The sequence below is a fragment of the Protopterus annectens genome, chromosome 9.part0 (assembly GCF_019279795.1).
Source record: "Protopterus annectens isolate FY-2018-M chromosome 9.part0, PAN1.0, whole genome shotgun sequence".
NCBI lineage: Eukaryota > Metazoa > Chordata > Ceratodontiformes > Protopteridae > Protopterus > Protopterus annectens.
In genome coordinates this window covers 803,223,012-803,241,668 of record NC_056743.1, presented here as the reverse complement: position 1 = coordinate 803,241,668, position 18,657 = coordinate 803,223,012, and the positions used below count along the sequence as shown (strand labels likewise).

The window sequence follows — 18,657 nt, the reverse complement described above, 5'->3', positions numbered from 1 at the left end:
TGTTAAAGAATGGTTACTTAAAAAAGAAAGCTATTTTATTTTAAAATATCAGACTTTTCACCTAAAGGCTTACATGAGCACATTAATTGGATTTTTCTGTAATTATTGTAGACATTTGCACTGCTACTTTATAAATGTAATTGATGGGACTAATTCATTCATTCATTCATTATAGAATGTACTGACTTTAGCATTTAAATGAAGTGTATGTCCTTCAAGAATTTACATGACAGATTGTTTATTCCTAGGTGGATTGTAATTATGTCCTAAACTTACTTACTGGAGGAAAGATTCTTGAAGACATCCCAAATCCTGGCTCTGTAGAGGCAACTAACTATAATCCTCTTAATATTTAACATAATGATGAATCATTTTTCTAAACAATAGAGTCAGCAATGACTAGGATGTTTCCAGCAGTTGATTTATGTTAGACACTGGAATGGTTGTTTGTTTATGACGCATTGATGAAGGTGCGAGTGTACTGGATATATTAAGGAGCTTACTTTGATGTCTAATTTTAAGAGTAATGATTTCTTGGTGGCATCAGAGGTAAAAATTTAGTGTTTTCAGTATGGAATGATGCATTTTTAAGGATGTGGGAAGAACAGTATGATGCTCACTGCATGCATCGGATGTAAAGAGGGCTGCCTCCAAGTTTCTCATTACAATATAGAAAACAGTAAAAAGCTGATAACCAATGAAAAGTAACTATGAATATGAGCCAAAAGTGCTAGGTAACCCAGAAATAACAGTAATTAACATTTTTCCACTACCGTAGCCTCTACTGTTTTAAAATGGCTCCCACGGTAGACCAAAAGAGGCAGAAACCAGCTTGGGTGCAAACAGGGATTTTAGGTAAAAAGAAAGCAAAAAAAAAGTAGGCAAACAGCAGAATCAATAACTTTTAAGTGCAGTGAGAAAAATGCAATAATAAATAAATAAATAAAACTTTCCTGTTTTTTTTCTGCTGTAGCAAAGATTTAAAACAAATTATTCACTTCTGTACTTGATGCAAGCAAGTGCAGCTGCCTGGAATATTACTGGAAAGACAGTAAGATCATGGCAGCTCTTTGTAGTGTGTGTCAAACCGTAAAAATTAGATAACCTTTGAAAAACGGCTGTAAAAGTGAGCCAATAGCTAAAGTTTCTGAATTACTTGTGTGTATAAGTAAGTATATGGATAGCGTGATTATCAAGGATCATAGGAACATGCAAAGTAAGTGATCATAGGGATCATAGAATGCTTATATACCTTTAAGCAGACAAAATTAAAAGTTCTTGCCACTCTTTTCAGGCACTTAATAGTGTTCCCCTCCTAATTTGATCAGGACAGTGCATGATAATCCTTGTTTGAATTTGTTTACCCATCCAGTCATCAGGATGAGCCATAAAGGTAGCCAAAGGTATACTTTATTTGACCTGTAGTGGTAACATTCTAAAGGTTATGGATAAGCCAAGTTAGGAACCTACCTCTCCAGTGAGGTTTGTTTATTTGTTGTAGCTTTACATCCTTAGTATGAGTGTTTGTAGGCTCACTGCTTTTGCAAAAAAAAAAAAAAAAAATAAGAAGGCAGATAGGACTGTATCCTTCATGGCTCAGAAAGTGAGACACAGGTCACCTCTCAGCAACGTGCTATTGAGTATATTTGTACTGTTTTTTTTTTTAATTTCAAGACCTTTTTTGTTTAAGATCAAAACAAAGGCTTTGTCTGCAATTTAAAGGTAGCACTACAGCCACTCTTGTGATGAATGTTTAATCATGGTTGTCTAATTAACACTGGGAATACAATGATATTAGCAAGGAACAAGGCAAAGCATGTTGCGTTTTTATTCACTGGGCATCCCTATTTTAAAATGTATAGATCTGTGTTGAACTGTTACTTGTTATTTACATGCCAGCAAATAGTCTAATTTCTAAAGAGGTTATCTAACTGACTTTTTCCATTTTTCATTACACTTTTCACTCCTGATTCCTGTAAGCATGAAGCCATCTTCCCACTTGCACTTTTGGTATACGTGTTTCTCTTGAGTCAAAAATTTCAGTTTTTTTCAAGTTTCCAGTTTATTTCCCCATATCGGTATCCTGTTGTTAACAAACATTAATGAAGCATCACAACTTTAAATTGCTACAAGCAAGGTGGAAAAAATCTATATACATAAAGCCTAAAATAAATTCACTTTACAAATCTCCTTGTCTACTACATTGTAGATAATATTATTTTATAGTACACAGTCCTTGAATGGAAACCAGTGTTGACACAAAATCCTATTAATTTTTAACCAAATTATCAGTAATTTCACATCCAAATACGTTCATTGATAAGGGCGTCATTAAATGTGCAAGCAGTGGTAAATATGGCAAAGCACATATTAAATCTTTACCCTGTCTCAAAGTGCACAATAACTTTGTATATACTTTTGATACAGACAAGAGCCATATGGCCTTTTTGTTGCTTTAGGGGTAAGGCGTAAGCACCAGGAATGTTGTTGTAATCAGCAGGGGATTGGGGGGGGGGCGTTAATCTTAATCTTTTCTTTCTTAATCTTTTGCCTGTCAGAATGCCCATTGATGCCCAAGGGGTTTGCATGCAGTGGGCATATGTGTGAGCCTGTCTCCTGCTTCCGGGAAAGATGCCATATTAGTCACTGCTGAACTCTTGAGAAGAGGCCCCCTCCATTGATTGTTGGTCTTCAGTAGGGATTCAAAGCAGAGGATGCTCTCCAGATATGTACCTTTTCACCCCACCCCCACCAAGAAGTGCCTTGTTACTCATCTTTGTCCCCTACGAGGTCACCGATTGCTTGAGCAGCTAATCAAACTCAGAAGATGCAAGTCATGGGGCTTTATTTCCCTATACCACTGGACTGGCTCTTACTCACTTTTCGCTTGCTTAAGTTATACAGTTGTACTTTATGAAAATATTTTGTGAAGTTTTGGTAAATTCCTATTAATTTCTACCCTGATATGCCTTGTAATCTAATTATCCATGAGACAAAGAAGTTCTTTTGTTCTTCCATCAGTGTGCTATGGCAGTGAAACTGAAAATGTCTGCTGTATACTAAATTCTAAATGGGGGACTCATTTAAGAGATGCAAACATGAAATCTTCAGCAGATGAACAATAATAGGAACAAAGGGCATTGACTGTTTGTTTGTAGTTTTTTAAGTTCCTACATAACTTCATACCTTTACAATCTTTGCATCATCTTTCTTCTTTGCATTCTGAAGAGCTTCTAAATGATGTCGGGCACAGTCATAATCTACAAGCTTTCGTCCTCGTTTAGCGATTCTTTCCTGTCACACCATCAAAATAAAATGTAAGTTAATTTTATTACCTTCTATATATAATTAAGCTGAGACAAATACTCTCTATTCATATGATCTTATTTTTCAGATTTTCTGCATATCATTTAATGTACCTAAAACACATAATATGTCATGCATGGTATCTTCCTACTATGCAGCTGCAGGGTTAGACTGTACTAATACAGGCAGGTTATGACATTTCTTGAGTGGTGTCTATGAGAATATGTGAGTGGATGTGGTGACAATGTCACGGTGTTTGTAAGTACTTTCTTGCACTTCAACTTTCTTCACACAACACAGCAGCAAACAAAAGAAAAAATCAGGCAAGTCAGCTGTCTGTACTGCAACTGTTAGGTTTACTTCCATTTGGAGGGTGAATTGTAATTTCAAGTATTTTCACTCTATTGTAAAATATCAATTGCCATTGTAATAGATGGTGCAGTGGAGAGGGTTGCTCCCCACATGAGCTGGAGATATTTGTTTTAAAATCATGGAATATTTATATGATGCTTTACAAAACTGAATAATATTAATCAGTAATTTATGAATATCACGATAATTTTTATAATATAAAACATATAACAATACATTGCATTTCATAAAATGAAAAAAGAAACAAATTTTACATGGAAATACATTTTCTACTCATGCATAATAAAAACTTGCAAACTACATGCAAAAATAATAATTTGGATTCTAGATACTTAAGATTGTAAAACATATTGATTGGTATGCATTGCAGGGTAAGTGTGATCTAATTCTTGACAGACTGCTTGTTTTTAGTCGAGCCTTTAGTAGCATAAAATCAAAACTGAAAAAGTACCTTGGTGTCTGGGAACTGGCTTGTATATGTCTCCATGATCCTCATAACCTGGTCTGTGAGTTTCTGCTCATAGTCCATCCAAAGAAGATCATTGTTCTAGGAAGCAAAGGTTACAGTGTGTGATTTTTTTTTTTTTTTACCATCTGCATTACTGAAAAGAAAATACATTTTCAGTAAGATCTTGACTGATTAATCAGAAAGGATAAAGGATATATTGCTAAAAAAACTCTTTCATTAGTATAGACTGGGACTGAATCCATTATAATAATATCCCAAATAATTGAGGTAATACTGAAATCCAGAAACATTCTGAAATTAAATTTTAGAAGGACTGTTGACAATAGGTCTGCAGCATGAGAAAGGCCATGCTCTACCATAATGCAAGATTAGCAGAGAGTATTGGGTAGGATTTTAAGGGAGGGGACACTATAGAGGCAACATAGTAAATGGATCTGGAACAATAAGTTAAACAGGCCTACCCCCCAAGCTGGGCAGAATACGTATGCACCTCATTAGCATAACCACGGACTAGACTGGATACTTCTGGTGACAATCAGCTTTTGTCTGTGGTTCTTGGGTAGCTGAAGGTTTGAATGGGTCAATGACATATAGACATTATCCAGGATGGTCAAGGTATTTTGAGCATTACTAATACAGGTGAAAGAGTATGCTAGTGAGCTGCACTGCTGTAGAAAGAACTGACAGTGAAGATAGTTTTAGGCTATCGCTGACTGATGCAGAGGGAAGCAGTTATAGACTTCTGATCTCTAAGAGATGGGACAAAGATGCCAGCAGGAAGGAGGTTGTAGATAATGAGCCATAAGAACCTAAGCAGGGGGCAATGGTCCCTGGAGACTCTGATTTATATCAGAGAGGTAGGCAATGCCAAGGGGATGCTAGCAAAGCCAGATTAAACACTAATTAAAATGAGTAGATGACAACAGGATAAGCACTTTTATCCCCAAACAAACCCATTACCCTCCTCCCCCAGCATTTTGCTAATGGGTTATACCTTAGATATCTGATTCTGATCAAAATAATGGTCGCAATAATGTATTTCAAATTTGCTTTACATAAATGCACAGTAGCCAGTGTAGCCATAGTAAAGTATTCCAAATTAACTTTGCATAAATGCAAACTAGTCCTGCAAACCAGACTAATGAAACTTGGAATGGATGAGATATTGGATCCATATTCTAAGGTAAATGGACTTGTAGTGTCCACTAAAAGACCCTCATGTGGTATCTGGAAAACCGGGCAAAACATCTTTATAGCTTAATAGGTTCAAAGGTAAGTATTAAACTAGCAACCTTTGTAGGAAATTTTAAGCTGAGCCAGTTTCCCTTTTTGCATTTAAAATAACCTATCCCATTTGGTTATAGATTTGTCTTACCCTCCCCATAGTCAATAATTATATATTACCCCTAATTAGAATAATTAGGATGATAGCATAGATAATTTGAAGGAACCCATGCATGAGATAAAGCAGTTGGGAGATACCTCTGTTTGTTAGTAGTACAGGGGACAGTCCTAGGGTAAATTTTATGTTTCTCGTCCATAGCTCTAAGTTGTGCTTGAAAATGGACAGGGATTAATTTTGTTTTATGTAGATTGGGAATCTGTTCCAGATCAGTGGTATCCTCTGCAAGATGTACATGTTCCTCCAAATCATTCTGTTGATGTTGCAGGAAAGGTCTAGATCCCTAGACCAAGTATTTCTGATGTCATTTGACTTTCTGATATGCAGTAAAACCATCAATAATGGGTTTCTAGCTTGGTGAATAAGGGTATCCTGAGACAATGAAGCAGTCGTCACATGTTTACTGACAATCACTTAATCCTTAAAGTAACAAATATGGTGTGCAAGAGGTGAACTATCACAATGTCACAGGAGGCTAAATTCTTGCATACAAGCACTCATCAGGTTGTCAAAACCACACAAACAACACCCACCATACATAGTACACAACACACACATAGACCAACTTATTATGAGGCACTTGAATGCAATCTTCCTAAACAACAAAAATCTTGTAGACTGCCTATTGGCAAAGCTGTTCCCCAGCAAACCTAAATTCACTCAGCAAAAACAACACCTAATACCACACATGCAGCCACACTCAATTGATCCCCAAAAACAAAGCCCTTAAGGCAAGCAAACACACTTCCCAAGACTTACATCATAGGTAACTCCATTGTAAGATGTACTGATACTCCTCTAACCAACTTGAAGGAGACGATAACTGTTAGTTGCTTATCTGGAGCCAGGATCTGCCAAATCACACACACACACACACACACATACACACACACACACACACACACACACACACACACACACACACACACACACACACACACACACACACACTTATGTCATTACGCCACAGGTACAAGTATGATTCCATCACAGTCCATGTAGTTGTAAATAACCTGAGATGTACCTCCCTGGACTATATGATGACAGACGCTAATGGAGCTCTCAGACTACGTGTCTCAGGCTGATATGAGTCTAGCAGTGAGCAGCATATTACCTTCACTGAGGATGATGCCACAATATGAACAAAAGATGATTGATTTTAACAATTAGATAACTTTCTGGTGTTATTCAAAGGGGATCCAATATTTATCAGCATGGTAGGAAATAGTTAACTTAACATGTTGTTTTGCAAGGGGTGGTCTGCACCTGTACCCTCTAGGCTTTTGAATACTGGCTAAAAATGTATCCACCTCATAGCACCTTTTTTAGGCAATGCCAAACTGACAAACCTACTGACATAGCAAACTCAACTCAACTGAACCTCACGGTTTTATTGCTCTGTGCCAGGAACCTAAACAAAAAAAACTGCACTCCTTCCAGGCCATTCTCACCCTCAAGAATATAGACATCTGTGAAGTTACCAAGACATGGTTTAAAGCCACAGAGAGTACCCTGGCAGTACAAGGTTTTAGTCATAACTCTTAACCATACTGAATTACTCGGCATTTACCAGTTTTGAGGGCAAAATAATGGGGTGCCACGAATTCCTGAATGGTCCCTTTCAATTCCGATTTTTTTCAGTTGTATATTTTTTATTTTTTTTTTGTTTTTGCAGGCGTGCAGGGGTGTGCATGATGATGTTAAATTCATGAGGCAGACTGTAGTGTCTGCCTGTTTGGAATTTGAATTTGGAACAAAAAATGGAAGGAAATGGATTAGCGGTAGCAGTGGCAGCCACACACAGCAGTGAGAGGAACTTCTCATGCAGCCAGGGCTGTTCAGTGTTTCACACTGTTTACAATTTCATTTTAGGTTCTGGTTCTAACTTTGGCCAATTACGTAACATTGTTGTACTAATTTAAGTTCTGCACTGCAGTGCAGACTAGTCTGTCCAGTCCCCCCAGTGCCCACCTGCGTTCTGAATTCTGATCTGATTCTGCACCGCCAGTCAGTCCCACTGTCCCAGCCAGAATTCAGGAATTTACTTTCTCCGGCAGCTTGACCATGACCACCACTACCACCTCCTCTGTCCTCTGGCTCCGGGTAAGCAAAAAAAAAAGTCAGCTCTTTATCGCACTACCTTGCCTAACAGAAACTGTGTCTGCGATCTGCCGTGTGCCGAACCAATAGTCTAGCAATTTTAGCCATCAGTTCGCATTTTGCAGGACCAGGTGTATGAGTCGAGTCTGCTGAAATAGGCCTATAGTATACCCTTGTTGGTATAAATGCCGATCCCGAGTGTTATGTTTTGCAGGTGTCCCTGACTGTCTGTATAACTTTAAGAGACCACCAGGCCTCCAAACTTCAAGCAAAAATATTGCTAACCTTAGTAACTGCAGGCAACAAGTTGTAAGAGTCTGTGAATTCTTTGTAGAAGTTTGTATGGACAGTTTGGTTACAGATGTCATAAATGGGAGTAAAAGTAGATAAAAGAGAGTTGGTAGAGGGAGAATGATAAAGTCAACTCCTTATGGAAGTCCCACCTTTTGCTGGAAGCAACTGGCTTGGTCAATTTTTCACTTGACCAATAGTTATGCATACCTAGAGACACCGGGATTACTCTTGAAGGGGCGGTGGCTGGATTCAGTTATGCTAAAGTTGTTTTATTTTTTAACGGCTGTAGGAGGAGAACGACTAAGATTGTCAGGTATGGTTAACAGTTTGAATATTATGGGGAAAGGAGTCTTTTATTATGGTGTGTAATGATGAGGTAGGATGCCTGCCTGTGGTGTCTACACCAGCTGGTAAGTGTGAAGCACTTTATTTTACTACTTTTATTAGTAATTTGCGATGTTATTTTGTAGCTTTTATCCAGTGTTGATGTTTGTTTTCTCTGCCTTCAGAGTGCACATGCTATAAGGTGACTGATTTGCAGATAAGCTTAAAAGGCAAGGTTTAGAATTTTGCAGCTGCAATTACAGTGGATACTCAGAGTGTGTATTTTCATTAGTGCTTTGTATCATTTGTTGAACTGGGGCTGTGTGAAATGTTGAATTACAAATGCTGTACCTGTCATAGACATAAAATTATGTCAAACCATTAACCAGATGGAATAGTTAAACAGCAGTACTGTGGTGTATGCTCTTTTTCTCAATGGAATGGAGTGGAAACCAGCCAAGTGTGAAGGGCCTTTATCAGTAATACTGACTGCTCGGTTTAGTGACTAAAATTGTACTTATACCACCTTTCAGTCTCCTTGCTTATACTTGTCAACTGCCATGATCTGGGAATAGCATTATGAATTTGTTTCTCAAATTTAGTTTATTTTCTCCTAGACTTCCTTTCTCCTTATAATCTTCAAACTTGGTTATGAGGAATATTCCATATAACTGGATCAGTACTGCAGTCATAGCTCTCAATCTCTCAGAACAAGAAATCTGGACAAAGCCAAAAATAATGGTGGGACAAAGGCCAAAAATAGTGACAGATTTTAAATATTGCTCCTACAAACTACTTAGTTGCTAGAATAATAGGTTTTGCATTAATATGTATTTTCTGAGGGATATGAAGTTTGAAATTCAAATATATGTCATTATTTATTATTATTTAGTGACATCATTCATGTTGGTATCCCACAATTTCATTGGAGTGGGTGGGGTTAAATAATTATGTATGCAAATGTTATGTTAATAGGCGTACAGATTTATACCTATTTTTCATGGGCCTTTGTCCAAATTTTTTATGTTTTCTAGGTTGAGAGGTATGGTTTCAGTGCCTTTCACACATTTATACTAGTTCCTGCACAGACAGGGCCTAAAGGTGGAGGTGTCTTAATACACATCTAACAAGCATACCTCTAGTTTGGATAACAGGATGACAAGCTGGAGTTTCTCCATGTGCAGATCACAATAGATAAAATCCCATGCCATAGTCTAGCTAGCTGTAGGTTACCCTCCATGTGCCACAAAACTCACAGCGTATACTTGGACCTACTTGGAACACTTAACATCCAGTTGAACACTTTATGGGGGACTTTAATCATCCTTCTATAGAATGAGAATCTTACATAGCCTCAAATCTGCAGGCATAGAGATTCATGGACTTTGTAAATACAAACACTCTTGACCAATTAGAGCATGCACCCACTAGAGGCTGCAGCATACTAGACCTCATACTCATAAATATGGGAGAATGTTGCACCCCCTTCCCCCAGTATCACATCATCCCTGGTAAGGTCTGTTCATAAAGCTCTCTCCTTTGAAATAAAAATCAACTGGTCAACCCCAGTAATCTCAGTAATAGTTAAGAGTTATTCCAAAACAAAATATATTTTATAAAGCAATAGTTTGTCAAAATTCAATGCCACTCTGAAACCAGGGAACACAGCAACCTATACAGAATTGTTCACAGAAACTCTGTACAGCCATGTTAATGGCTGTCTAGACGTTTCTGTACCTACCAGAAGTAAGTCCATGACTAACTCCAAAAACAGACACCTTGGTGGTAGCCCAAACTAACAGGATATACAACAAAAGGAAATAAATCATGGCAAAAACCAGGAAGTGTAACTCCCATAAAGATGAGAACTCTCCCATTAAACTAAATAGGCAATTGAGTGGGTTAATTAGTCAAATAAAGCCAACTTTGAGGTTAAGATTGCCTCTCAGGCAAAAGAAAACCAAGGCCTTCTACAGCTATGTCAGAACCCACAAGGCAGCACACAGCAGGGTGCTAAACTAGTGGTTAATGGTGCCACATTCACTGATGCTGTTGATATAGCGAATCTGTTGGTTGACAAATTCAGTTACAGCTTTACACCACTCACTCCAGCCTCCCCCAAATACCCTCAAACATAACCCCTCCAACTATAACTAGAGAGCATGTCCTACTTGTGCTCGCTAAGGCCAAGACCACAGCCTCAATGAGCCCCGATTATATCTCAGGATGCCTCCTGTATAGTCTAAAGTATGACTTATCAAGACCCCTGGAGACACTTTTTAACCATAGACTAAAAACAGGCTTTGTGCCATGAAAACCGAGGACTGCAATGGTCATCCCTCTTCATAAAGGAGGACCATCAAAAGACCCATTAGCCTAACTAGTCGTATTTGCAAAGCCATGGCAGACACTGAGTCCATCCCAGTCTCGCTTTGTCAAAGGAAGGTCATGTGCCATAGGCATCTGCAGGATTTTTTTGCAGGAGGGTGCAAACACAGAGGGCAGAGCTCCAGGGTATATCTGTTTACTTTTGGATAACTAAGAACTCCTGCTGTATTCCACACTGTAGTACATAAACTGATAGTGTCTCTGTGGATTTATTGTGTTATGAAATTAGACCTCAATGGAACTGTAATATTGAACTCATTCAGGTAAAAATGATAAAGTTTCTGGGTAAGTGTAATTTTTAAAACCAAAACCATAACATGCTATATTGTTGTAAGTTTATGCCTATGACTCCTATGGTGCAAATATAAATTGCAAGTGTCGACTGTGGCTGCCGAAGTTGTTGATAACTTTACTGATGAACTGTTTCTTGTCGTGAATGATGAGCTTGCAATGAACACTAATCATACACAGTGCTGAAAGTCTATCATCAGTCACTGTAGAGCTTAACCAGGTCTTGACCCATCACAGCTTGCTGAACGATCATTCTATGGTACAGGTAGTGGCTGGTAAGGTCAACACAATCAGAACTGCTTGCTTAACAGCAGGAAAGAAATTGCAGTGTTGCTTCAAGTCAGCAAAGTCCAGTGTTTTTGGCAATATCTAAAACCTTAGTATGCCAATAGTCGAACCAGTTCATCATCTCATATTCCAAATTGTAGGTATGATATAGTTCATTACTGATGGCAATTTCTTTTCTAAATTCTTCATGTTCTAGTTCTTTCATCATTTTAGGATGCAGACAAAACAGGTTGAATCGAGCACCGTTACTGCTGAAAAAGATAGACATTAACAAAGAAACTACCGAGTCAACATACGGAATAGAGATGCTTCTGTAATAACGCTCAAAATCCACACCTACTGTGTTTTCTCCGTGTGTTTGTCAACTGCAAATCCTTGGCAACACTAACTCAATATCAAGTTATCTACTAGTGATCTTGCCTTACTGAGAATGTCATCCTTAAAGTGATCCTCAGTGTGGTTGCGGTGCTCCTTGAATATTTCAGTAAGACTGTTGGTGTGCTGTTGAGCCTCTAGTATATAAAGTTGAACAGACTGCAACATCTTTGCAATGAGCTCAAGAACAGATGAGGAATTTGCAAGAATAAAAACAGAAATAAGAAATGTGCATGAAGAGCAAGCACTGAGTAGCATATGTGCATTTTTTGTTGTCTCACAAGCAGCAGTCATTTGAAGATAGCCAGGAAGTCAAAGTTCTGATTAAACACACAAATGGATTTATATTTCTCAGTCCATAGTGTCTCACACAAAAGAGATATATATGGTACCAATGCTCATCATTTTGGACTGTCATGGAAAAATTAATAATCTTCTTGATAACACCAACAGCATTTTGTATTTCAGGAACATCATTCAGATCACTGACCACAAGATTTTGTCTGTGAGAAGCACAGTGGTTAAAGGCTGCATTTGGATACTTTTTGGGAATCTTTGCCTGAACGTCACCCAGGATGCTTGCCATTATAGAGCAGCCATCATAGCCTTGTCCGAGTAATGTGTCCAAGTCTAAACCATACTTTATGCATTCACTGACCATGAGATCTGCCACAGACTGTGCATCTCTCACAACTGCGGGAACAAAAACCAATAAACCCTTCTCGAATAAAATCACTGTCAACAAACCAAATGCCCAACAAAAACTCCTCAACCCCAGAGATATCTGCAGTTTCATCTGCCAATACAATAAATCCAACTGCACTTTTCACTGCACAATCTCCTTTTGAATTGTGTTCACTTTATTCCAACAGCTCATTTTGTAGTCTATGAGATGTGTAGCAAGCATTTCCTGCAGCTGTTTCATTGTGCTCTTTCAGTATTATGTCGCCAGCTTCAATATGAAAATCTAACAAGTCACAAAAATTTCCACCAGAGCTGTCTTTTCCATTGAGAAGAATGTCATCGGTTGCACAGTAAATATTGGTAGACAAAATCAGTTCCAATTTTTTTCAGTTCTCTGCAATTTGTTTTGCAACTGCTGCAGCCAGCTGTAGAATAACAGCCATTTCTGACTTCTGTCATGTACGTCGAAAATTGGCAGCATTTTCAGTAGAACCTTTGTGCCACAACAATTGCATGTGATTTCTTGTGCAGTCATTAAAGGCATGATATTTTGTGCATGCACTAATGATGAAGCTGCCTTGTAACCCATGGTGAACTGACTGAGGAAATACACAAGTTAAGCAGAGTGAGCCATTCAAGAGAGGTGAATATGCATGGTGACTAGTCAGACAACCAGGTATATTAGAATGCTCTCGTCTTGTCTGACAAATCACCTTTGAAGTTATAATTCTCTGGAGGGATGTATGGTTTTGGCAGCAGGCTGAATTTCACAACATCATCAATTCTGTCTGATCGAATATAATGGCCAATATCTGTTTCTGCACATACAGTTTGTGGGGTCTCTACTCTACAAACACAGCAGTGACAGTGCTTTTCTCAGTGCCTTCATCAATGGACCCAGCCAATTCAGCTAGTTCATTCTTCTTGTATCTTGCTTTCTTACTAATCTGTTGATCAGAATCACTGGACTAAGATGGGCATTTAAAAATTTTTCTTATGTCATCGTTGACTGCTGTCACATACCCTACATATTAAACAACATTCACAAGTTAAAGTAAAGTACGCCACCTTCTGAAGAAGTTATAATTAATCACTGACAGTAAACTGTTGACCTGCACTTTGTCGTTCAATAGAAGTATCGTTGTACACACTTGTAATATTGTCATAATTGACGTTGCATACAATATTTGACATCAATAATCGAGCAAAGAATAGTGATTTAAAACAGGTTTTAATTATTGCAATGGTATTATGTCACAAAAAGTTTTTTGAAGTCAAAATCCAGGGGGTTGCAACTGCCTGCCTGTGGGTGCTCATCATGCCTACTGAACTTGGCAGACTTCTTTGACAAGGTCACCAAGGTAAAGGATAAGGGTAAAGCAGTGCATACAGCCTACCTTGACCTGGCTAAGGCATTTGATACAATGACACACTCAGAGATTGTTAACAAACATGTGAAACTAGGCATAAACCCCTTATAATGTGTTGGATAGCCAGTTGGTAGGACCCAGAGGTTAGCATTGGTGAGGCCACTTCCACAAAGAAGCAGGTCACCAGTGGAATCCCTCAGGGCTCTGTGCTGGGCCCACTACTCTTTGGCATCTGCTTCTCTGAGGTCAAAGCCAATGTCAGAGACCTCAAGGGCTGATCAATACTGCAGATGAATGCAAACTGGGAGCAGTCATAGAATCCTCCCAAGACAAAACCATCTTACCAGAAGGCCTAATACATACAAATGACTGGTGCCAAAGTTATGGCTTAAAACTCAATGCCAAGAAATGCATCATAGTATCTTTTAGGAAGTTGACCACCTTGGGAAACTATGTCATTGATAAAAAACTCACTGGTCAGGGATCTGGGAACTCATGTAAATAGTAACCTAGCCATTGACAAACATGTTCAAGGTAGTAATAAAATCCTTCTATGCTGATAAACTTATAAATAAGGACATAGCATCTAGGTTAAGGGAAATCATCATACCACTGCACTTGGCCCTCATCAGACCCATCATAGAGTATAATGCCTCCTTTGGAATATACCTAACCAGGCACATGCAACAACTGGAGTGTCCGGCAAAGGTTCCCTACAAAAAGAATACAGGGTGTAAACACACAGTCCTATGTGGATCACCTCAAAGCTCTATACTCGGTTTCATACAGATTTCTGAGCGAAGACCTATGTCTGGCTTACAAGGCATCCTTGGATCCTGATCTGATGAACCTTTTACATAACTGCAAAACAAACAGCATCAGAACTACTATATCCAAATACCTTAATTTTGCTTATGACACAAATATGACATGTTGTAGAGACAGATAGACATCTCAGAGAATTCCCATTCTCTGGAATAGGCTTCTCATCCTTTAATTCAATCGTGTAAATGTGTTTGCATGACCACAGGAAAGCAACGAGTAGCATTATAGTCTTGATGCTTTGGGAAGCAGACTTCTGTGAGGTGACAGTCAAATGCAGACAAGAGGAATATTGTACTTTATCTACATGACTGCAAATATCATTTGGCACATTGTTTGCATGTGGATGTAGGAGCTCACATAATGTTTTATTTATTTATTTATTTATTTATTTGTGTTTGTTTGTTTTTTTAACTGGGAACGTTCACCTGGGCAAAGCTTCTTTTCAGTGGAGGCCCATGGAGAAAAGCTCTACATAGTTAAAAAGTTTATAGTGTTCACACAAATAAAGGAAAATTACAAAGTTACAAAAAAAAGAATACAGAATATCACAAAGCGTACACAAGGTTACATTTCAAGACATCAAACAAGAGTTCAGATGAGGTAGATTGTAAATTGGAGAGTGTGGGTATACTGAGAGTGCACAAATAGAGATTATATGTCTGGTAACTGAAATGGAAAATAAACCAAATTGTCCATGTGCTCTTGAGGTGAGGACAAGCACTGGTGATGTTTGTTTTTTGTTCAGAGAGGCATCATTTTCAAGATTCCACAATGTTATACAGTAGATGTTAGTGTAAAATGAGTTATAAGGACTTGAATGGTTTAATTTTCTATGTAGGATTGGCTTAATTTTGTATGTAGGACTGAAGGAGGATTGTAGTTGAAGTATTAAATGACAGACAAAAGAGAAGGAGTAATATTGTGTGAAATGGAGGGTGAATGAGATATGAGTAGGTATGAAATGGAGGGTGAATGAGATATGGGTAGGTATGAAATGGAGGGTGAGTGAGATATGGGTAGGTATGAAATGGAGGGTGAGTGAGATATGGGTAGGTATGAAATGGAGGGTGAGTGAAATATGGGTAGGTATGAAATGGAGGGTGAGTGAGATATGCGTAGGTATGAAATGGAGGGTGAGTGAGATATGGGTAGGTATGAAATGGAGGGTGAGTGAGTTATGGGTGGGCAGGTATTAGCTTAGTGGGACCTTAGGAGAGGTTAACTGAGGAATGTGAAAGATTAGATATGACAATGTTAAGAGACAGAGGTTAAGGAAAAGCAGAGGGGCAAGCCAGGTGGAATGGTTATCCTAGTGGAGAAAAGCTACATTTGCTAGGTAAGTAAGATTTTAGTAGAGTGTTAAATTAGCGGAGGTTCTTAATTTTATGAAGTAGGAATGGAAAAGAGTTGTGCTGTTTGGCTACACAGCAGGAGTTGTGCTATAGTACCCCATATAAGTTACTGATATGAGTAATAATTGATAGAAACTTGTGTGATGATCTGAGTGCACGGGAGGGGGCTACACCATGGCAAGATATTCTTGTTTTACAGTTTGGGTTTCCTTAATAATAATAATTAAAAAATAATGTAGATAAAGAAAAGATGACCATTGAGAAATGACATGCAGAATTATGGTCGTGACTTTTTCACAAGTGTTGTTGAAGCTTTGAAGGTGGTACTAATTCTTTAACACAAAAGCAGACTTGTGAAAAGGCTGTATTTAGGAAACAGCATAGATCACTATGGTTTTGATGCTTTGACAAGCACTCTTCTCTGAAACTCTACAGCAGGAAGTAATAATCAAATAGAGGCAAGAGGAACACCACTTCATTTTATAGGACTGCAAATAATATAATTTGGTACGTGTTTGTGCCTTCTGTGGAAGGTTGGGCGCCAGGCTGGCACCTCGGCACTGTAAAAAAACTCCACTGCCAATCATGAACGGACAGGTGATCCGCTGTGGCGACCCCTCACTGGGAAAAAGCCAAAAGAAGAAGAAGAAAGAAGAAGAGGTAAGTGTTTGCAAATGGATTTAGGAGTTCACATATTATTGTTTTGTAGTTCATATTTGCTGATAAAAGATAACGATTATTACAGTGCAGCAACATGTATCATTATGGTTTTGGTGTTTCACAAGCACTGCTGAATGATAACCAATAGTAAGACATAATGCCCAAAAATAGACAACAGAAAATTGTACTCAATTGTATAGCATTACAAGTATCATGTTGTGCAATGTTGGCTCTCTCTGTGGCCTACTGCTAACTGCAGGCTGTCACAGTCTCATCTGAGAAGGTGGTCTGCCCTCACCTGGCTTAGTGTTATGTAATGCTTGCCTGTGCATAAAAATATAAAACATGCAGCGGTTACTATCTCCACTGCAGGGAATGGAGTCGAACAATCTAAGTTCATTTTTTTCACATCATGCCATTACTGGTAGCAATGAAATTAAAGAAGCCAGGTCCAAACATTGTCATGACACATGGAACTGCAGGTGTTAACGTGAAACACAGTAAATTAAAAACAAATGTATGCTAATGAATTTGATGTTTCCTTAGTCCAACTGCTTATGCATAAAAAATGCAATGGTTAATAACTCCTTGCTATGCATATGGTAGTGAGAAGCCATTGCCAAATACAGAACTGTTTGCTAGTGCTTCTAGCAGTGCTGCGAAAGAAACGTAATTTACTTTTTCTGTAGGGGTTTGGGGAACTCAGCCCTGCAAGTGGAGGGGTTTGGGTGAGATAAAGGCTTCCTGCAAGAGCAATAAGTCCGTATTTTCCTATTTTACAGAGCAGTGTTTCAGTCTTTATATTTCCTTACTAAATATGCTGACTGGTTCTGTCCTGCCATTCAACCCATTTTCTTAGTTGGCTTTATTTGTTTTCAGTATTATATGGCTTGACAAGTTTTGGTTTTAGGTTCATTTTAAGATTTAGGTATTCAGAACAGTGTCTTGTTCCAAAATATACTTCTCTGTCCTTCACCAGTTGAAGCCTCTCAATGGCAGTTCTTCATTTAATACAAATATTTCTGCAGCTCATCTGAACTCTGGTTAGGATATGATGCTTACTGTAGCATCTCAGAAGTAAGCCCCTCACCTGTCTATGTCCACCTGGCAGGGTGTAGCCTGAGAAGAAACCATTATCTAGGGCAAAGCGGTATTAGCATAGCAGCTCTTTACTCTGATTATATTTGCATGTAATGTCCTAGGCAAATTAAGCACTTTGAATTAATTAGATGCAAGAAAATTCCTGTATGGTCATCCATTGAGGTAAATGTCAGTCTGATAGCCCTCACATGGTCATCCATCCATCTGTACACACCTTTGTCATCCATCCATTTGGGGCCATCCTAGTTATCCATCTATCTATTATTATCCATTCATCTATAGACGGCCATATCATCCATGATTCTGTGGGCATGCCCATTGTCTGGGTCAACATTTGATGTATCATTTTTGGATAAGATGGTTATGCATTCTTCTGTAGTAAGTACACTAGTCAGTTGTGCATATGGAAAGCTGGCTGCCTGTTTATTTTTTTGTATGATTAACTGTTTGGCAGTGCTGGCAAGTATATGCATTTCAGACAACACTAAAATATGCTGAATTTGCCCGGAGATTGTATTTTTTTTTTGTTTTCCATTCCTCTCCTACATTTTGCATTTGTTATTCTCTAGGCATTCCTTCTCATATATTCTGTTACACATTTAGAAACTGCTGAGTCAAATTTTTGCATAGAATTTGGCAATCTTTGCAAAGTAATTGTCCCATTTTTGTGAATTGAAAATTCTAGCTTTGGTTTCACTGCAGTCATTGAGAAAGCTCATTCCGTCCTCCATTATATTATTGGTAGACCCCTGTCATTGTGTTTCACCAGTTCTCATGTGAGCCCTAAAGTGGTTCGCTTAGACTTCATGACTCCCTCCTACTCTGCTTGTTCATGCAAGACTCATTTGAATGTAGTTACACAGACTTTGTGTGTAATTATATGGTTGTAGAATTACTTGTTAGGTACTAATTTGCTTCACAACACTCAGTTTATGCCCCTTTTTGTTCTTTGCTGGCTAATAACAATACTTTATGTGCTTTGAGGTTATATAATGCCCAGTTTTACACTCACTTGTACTTCAGCTACCTCTGGATAAATGGCATCATGTCACAATA

General features: G+C 38.3%; 1 protein-coding gene across 2 annotated transcripts in view; it reads right to left on the bottom strand.

Annotated features, from left to right (window-relative positions):
• Positions 1-18,657, bottom strand: part of BIN2 (bridging integrator 2) — a 353,798-nt gene that overhangs the window by 158,187 nt on the left and 176,954 nt on the right. For both annotated transcript variants that reach the window (XM_044083439.1, XM_044083440.1), the window contains 2 exons: positions 4,130-4,225; positions 3,187-3,294 (listed from right to left, as the gene is read on the bottom strand). In XM_044083439.1, coding sequence (XP_043939374.1) covers positions 3,187-3,294; positions 4,130-4,225 — 204 coding nt within the window. The remainder of the gene's footprint in view (positions 1-3,186; positions 3,295-4,129; positions 4,226-18,657) is intronic.